A 6,142-nucleotide genomic window follows, 5' to 3' on the forward strand; every position below is an offset into this window, starting at 1 on the left:
ATGGCGAAGTAAATATGGTGAGGCGTCATATCCACCATTGAAAGAAGTGGCAGGATTTGTCGATGTCTGTGCCGAAAAGATGAATATTCCAGAATTGGATGATCTGGATTCGCCAAATGACAAAGGAAAAATTGGCACTCCTGAAGTAGTGAGCAATAGAGACTCTTACAAGGGAAAATTTAAGGTCACATCGTTCTCGACAGAATGTCAGGACGACACGAGTGTTACAAGGACAAAGTGTTACTTTTGTGAAGAACCACATCACATTGATGATTGTGAAGGCTTTGGAAAGCTATCCCATATCGACAAACGGGAATTTATCATGAAACGAGGACTATGTTTTGGTTGTGGCTCATCGCAAGACCACATGGCCAAGGACTGTACAGCAAGAATAACTTGCAGGATATGCAAAAGGAGGCATTTGACATCTCTGCATGTTAAACCTGATGAGGTGGACTCGAAATGTACGCAAGTGTGCTCCAAGGAAGGACAGAAGGAAGGTAAGCAAAATTCTATGATCGTTCCGGTATATGTGAGTACTGCTGCCAATCCTTCCAAGAAGGTCAAATGTTATTGTGCACTAGATGGTCAAAGTAATCGGACTTTCATCATTGATGATCTAAAGGAAACCTTAGGACTGGAATCTGTCAATACTAAGTTACAGATGTCCACATTGTATAAATCTGATGCAGTTATTAACTCAAGCAGGATCACTGGAATAAAAGTCTCAAGTATCGATGAAACCTCTTCTGTCACTATTCCTCAAGTGTACACAAGAGCAAAAATTCCAATTAAAATTTCACAAATCCCTAAACCTCAGGTTGCAAGAGAGTGGGCTCATCTTCGGAGCATTGCGGATAAAATTATGCCCTATGACCCATCTATGAAAGTTGGAATAATAATTGGCACTGATGTTCCTAACGCCTTACGTCCTCGTGAGGTTGTAGCCGGTGATGATGAGGATCCGTATGGTCAACTATCTATGTTTGGTTGGGGAATCGTTGGTAATGTTTGTATGGACTTGAAGGGTGAATCATCTAGTGTGGTATCGCATCATACTATTGTGACAGATGCACAGATGGAAGATGGCTTCGAAACTTCAGAAGTTGTTGCTGAAGGGAATACCGCCTTTGTATACATGACAAAGACGAAGGAAATTATGTGTCCACAGAATATCAATCATTTGCTAGAAATGGATTTCATCGAACATAGGAATTTGGAAGCTTCTTTGTCGGTTGAGGACAAGCGTTTTATGGACATCCTCTCAAACGGTGTTTCAAGGAGAGAGGACGGGCATTACGAATTCCCTCTGCCATTGAAATACGACAATGTTAGAGTGCCAAACAACAGGCCTTTGGCGGAGAAAAGAGCAGAGCAGGTCAAACGACGATTGGGTAAAAACCAGAATCTTCATGAGGAGTATAAGGATCAAATGAATCTGACAATTGAAAAGTACGCGGAAAAGGTTCCAGAAAACATACTTGATTTAAAGAATGGTCGTATCAACTACATACCTCATTCTCCTGTATTTCATAACAAGAAAGGAAGTCTTCGTATTGTAAATGATATGAGCGCCAAGTACGGTGGTCTGTGCATCAATGACGTACTATTGAGCGGACCGAATTTGATGGACAATATGACGGGAATCTTGTTGAGATTTAGAAAAAACGAAGTAGCCATCATGGCGGACATTGAGAAAATGTTTTTTCAATTTTATGTCAATGAAAAGGATCGTGATATGCTGAGATTTCTGTGGTGGAAAGATGGAGATCTTTCAAAGGAACTTTTAGAGTATCGTATGAAGGTATTTCCCTTTGGAAGTGTCTCATCGCCAGGCGCGGCCATGTATGGCATGAAGTTGGCCGCTGATGATGGAGAGCAAGAGTTCGGCTGCAAGGCTGCAGAATTTGTTCGATCCAATTTCTACGTTGATGATGGATTAACCTCGGTAGAGACTGTGGACGAAGCTGTTGAATTGGTGAAAAACAGCGTGGGTATATGTGGAAAGGCTGGATTGAGACTGCATAAATTTGTGTCGAACAAAATGCAAGTATTGGAATCGATTGATAAATCGGAAAGGGCGAAGGGATTACAGGACATTGACCTCGATACTATGTCGTCGTTAACAGAGAGGTCTTTGGGAATTTTATGGAATCCATCATTGGATGTGTTTCGGTTCCACAGGGAATTGGTGGAGAAGCCAGTAACAAGACGAACGGTATTGAGTGTCGTATCATCTATCTTCGATCCGATGGGTTTTCTGGCCCCTGTTCTTCTGGTTGGAAAGGTATTATTGCAAGAATTGTGCAAAATGAAACTAGATTGGGACACTGCGCTACCAGAAAGTTATGCTCGTAGATGGGAAGATTGGTTAAATGATTTGAATAATTTGGATAAAATTCAAATCAAAAGATGTGTGAAACCTGATGAATTCGGTACTATTGAGGAAGTGGAGCTTCATCATTTTTCGGACGCTTGTGAGTATGGATACGGACAATGTTCATATCTCCGATTGGTTAGTGATAAAGGGAAAGTGCATTGCACTCTCATTATGTCAAAATCGAGAGTTGCACCCTTGAAGCAAGTGTCAATTCCTAGGATGGAACTGACTGCGGCTGTGGTATCCGCCAAGATGAGCAAATTTCTCAACACAGAGTTGCGGTATGAAAATTTGAAAGAGTATTTTTGGACTGACAGCAATGTTGTTTTGGGATATATAAATAACGTAGCGAGGCGATTTCATGTTTTCGTGGCAAACAGAGTTCAACTGATACATGATTTGACAGACTCTTCTGCATGGATGCATGTGGCAGGACATGATAATCCAAGTGACATTGCAAGCAGAGGTATGTCGCTGGAAAAACTTTTATCACTTTCGTTATGGTGGGATGGACCGCAATTCTTGTGGAAAGAGGGAAGATTTGAAATACCAAAGGACGCTCGTCCATCAGGCGAATCTGTGGATGACTTGGTAGATGTGGAAGTCAGGAAGACTGTGTCATTCTGTACAACTTCCAATGAAAATTCGGGATCTAAATCTTGGAATACGAACTTGAAACAGTTTTCGTCGTGGTTCAAGGCAAAACGGGCTGTTGCAAACTGCCTGCAATTCAAAGACAGATTGAAGGGTTTGCCAATAAACAGTTCTCTCACTGTTGAAAGGTTGTCAATGGCAGAAAGGATCATCTTGAAAGACTTACAGAGCGAATTCTTTCCGGATGAAATGGAACGTCTTGATCCTGCATCAAAGTCGAAGGGTTCTACTGTAAAGAAAGACAGTCCTTTGTACAAACTAGATCCATTTGTGGACTGTGATGGCTTGATAAGAGTTGGCGGAAGAATCCGTAATAGCTCTTTGTCTTCTGAAGTCAAGAATCCAATTTTGCTGCCTCGGAAATCTCATGTAACGGACTTGATCATTCGCCATTTTCATGGAAAGGTCAATCATATGGGACGTGGAATTACGCACAATGAGATACGTCAACATGGATATTGGATTATAGGTGGTGTGAGCGCTGTCTCTCAGCACATCCACCAATGCATAACTTGTCGGGAATTACGGAAACCATTATCGGCACAAAAGATGTGCGATCTACCAGAGTCGAGAATGGCTGAGCAAGGTCCATTCACATTTTGCTCGTGCGATTTCTTCGGGCCATTTGAAATCAAAGAAAGGCGATCCGTATTGAAAAGGTACGGAGTTATTTTCTCGTGTATGTCATCCAGAGCTATACACTTGGAGACGACAAACTCTATGGACTTGGATTCATTCATTAATGCACTGAGAAGATTTCTTGCAAGGAGAGGACCGATAAAATCACTGTTGAGTGATTGCGGAAGCAATATCATTGGGGGAAAGAATGCTTTCCAAAAGGCGATGGGTGAGATGAATCAGAAAAAGGTCAGAGATTATCTATTGTCTGAAAATTGTGATCTGATAGAATTCAACTTTCACGTGCCAAAAGCTAGTCATATGAATGGGAATGTCGAACGCCAAATTCTTACGGTGCGTCGTGTTTTGGAACCATTGCTTTGTCAAATAGGTTCACATTTGGATGATGAATCACTCAGAACCTTTTTCGCAGAAGTGGAAAATGTGGTAAATTCAAAACCACTAACTGTTATCAATTTGGGTGATGTCAATGCGCCAGAACCATTGACACCGAATCATCTGTTAACGATGAAACCAAAAATTTTGTTGTCACCTCCAGGGGAATTTGGCAAGCCAGATCTCTATGCAAGAAGGCGCTGGAGAAGAACACAATACGCTGTGAATCAATTTTGGTTCAGATGGAGAAGGGAGTTTTTACCTGGCATGCAACAACGCACTAAATGGAGCAAAGTTAGTCGAAATGTTCGCGTGGGAGATATTATTATCATTCATGATGATGACCTTCCGCGAAACTCTTGGAAATTGGGAATCGTACACTCGGTTTCGAGTTCGACAGATGGGCTGGTGCGAAAGGCCAAGATACGCATCGCCGACCGTACTATTGATCAGTACGGAAGAAGAATCAACGATGTGCAGTTTTTGGAGCGACCTATCCACAAATTGGTCGTGCTTCTCGCTGCAGAGGAAGTTACCGAGGATTCCACCGACGAGGAGCCACTAATGGACTAATGTTTTACTTAATTTGCAAAAAAGTTCTTTGTCATTTTATAACTTTTTTGGGGGGGTATGTTACTGTGGGCATTTCATGTTAATCTTGGGGGGTTCAATAATTTAGGAGCCATACTTGTACTCGCTAGATGGCGTATGCTTGACGATACTTCCTGGTCTGGTCTAAGGGAATATTCTGGATATAGCTGTGATAGGGTACAGTTTGTCAATAGTAATTGGCCCACCGGACGTTCCCTCACTGTATCTACCGATCTTGTTGGGACAATATCTTATTCGTGCTACTATCGTGTCTTATTATATTTGGATATAAGGAAATTCGATCAATTGGAACTTCAAGCAATATACTGTTTCTACCATACTTCAAGATCGCGTATATTTACATCGGGAAACTTATAGGACTTTGCGGCGCTGTAAGTTCAAGGGAAGACAGCTTACACAGAATCACATAGGCAGTTCAGCGACCGCAACAATAAATGATGTAAAATTTGTGTTTAGTAATAGTCGAATTGGTGGTCCATTGGATAGGCCCTATTCCAACTGTTTATCTTCATCTGACGCAGGTAACTTCAAGGTTCAGGCACATGTACTTGAAGCAATCTCCATGATAGCTAACATATTACTTCATAAGCCCATGTTTGGTTTGCAAAGGCAGAGGAAAGATCTTTTCTGGTGACACCAGTGGCTCATATGGATGATATTTTTATTGCCAGGGCCCACGGGTGAAAATATTTCTTGAGGGCCATAAATTTCTATAGTCCGATGTTGCCGTTTGATTTTGAATCCCAGTATAAAGAATAATGCAGGGATACTTTGTGTATACTTTTTACTTGTGACCAAGCATAAAGTGAATCATTTTCAAGTCGCCGCAGATTGGCCAATCGCCAACCATATTGCTCATATTTTTATTTGATCAAATCAAGCTAGATCTCTTCATATTTTTCTCTATATACTATAGTAACTGATTGTTCTATGGAAATGGGCCAGGTTGATTGCCAATTACGAAGTAATCCACACTTTTATGTGCGTCTGCAAGGAGCATAAATAGTATTCAGACAACCCAACTTCGAAAAGTCCCCAGAAATAAAATATCTGCTTTAATATATAGGCCTATGTTACACTGTTTTTCTTGTAGTCTCGAGGCAAACATTTCTGCAGAGTGATTAGGCAAGTCAAGGTGACTTACCTTGAGATAATTAAGCAACAAAGGGTTCGAATTGTAGCCCAAGGCGTTAAAGTCTAATCTTTATGTACGTCATGTGATAAATCTGATGGAGATCTTGTGTTGTGATGGAGATGTTGTTAAATTTCCTATATCAAGTTGGTCGCAATGCAGAGTCCAAGTGGTATTGAATAGGATGTTTGGTTTAACGTCTGTATTCTGTCACATTCACCAGACAGAAATGTCGCATTTCGAGTTAAGTTTTTATATAGCCCCTATACTTTCAACAAATCTTTTAGACGAGACGTATTTATTTCCAAAAAATACTGTAGTATGAAGTATGCGACATTTCTGATTTTAAA

The 6,142-nt window shown here is 40.9% G+C and overlaps 1 protein-coding gene across 1 annotated transcript; it reads left to right on the plus strand.

The window, feature by feature from the left end:
- The first annotated feature begins 6 nt into the window (after positions 1–6).
- On the plus strand, positions 7–5,010 carry LOC145432817 (uncharacterized). The gene is made up of 2 exons (XM_080309626.1): positions 7–500; positions 1,191–5,010. The coding sequence occupies exons 1-2, from the start codon at positions 80–82 to the stop codon at positions 4,619–4,621; spliced, it is 3,852 nt and encodes a 1,283-aa protein (XP_080165752.1). The 5' UTR covers positions 7–79; the 3' UTR covers positions 4,622–5,010.
- Positions 5,011–6,142: the final 1,132 nt, after the last annotated feature.

The sequence above is a fragment of the Botryllus schlosseri genome, unplaced genomic scaffold (genome assembly GCF_051294905.1).
Source record: "Botryllus schlosseri isolate E-star unplaced genomic scaffold, Bs_hap1 Bs213a, whole genome shotgun sequence".
In the NCBI taxonomy this organism is placed as follows: Eukaryota; Metazoa; Chordata; class Ascidiacea; order Stolidobranchia; family Styelidae; genus Botryllus; species Botryllus schlosseri.

Excerpts from the sequence above, each read along its gene's own strand:
- LOC145432817 (XM_080309626.1), top strand. The coding sequence starts at position 80 with ATGAATATTCCAGAATTGGATGATCTGGATTCGCCAAATGACAAAGGA. Across the intron at positions 501-1,190 it reads CAAGGAAGGACAGAAGGAAG|AAATGGATTTCATCGAACAT; the intron begins GTAAGCAAAATT and ends ATCATTTGCTAG.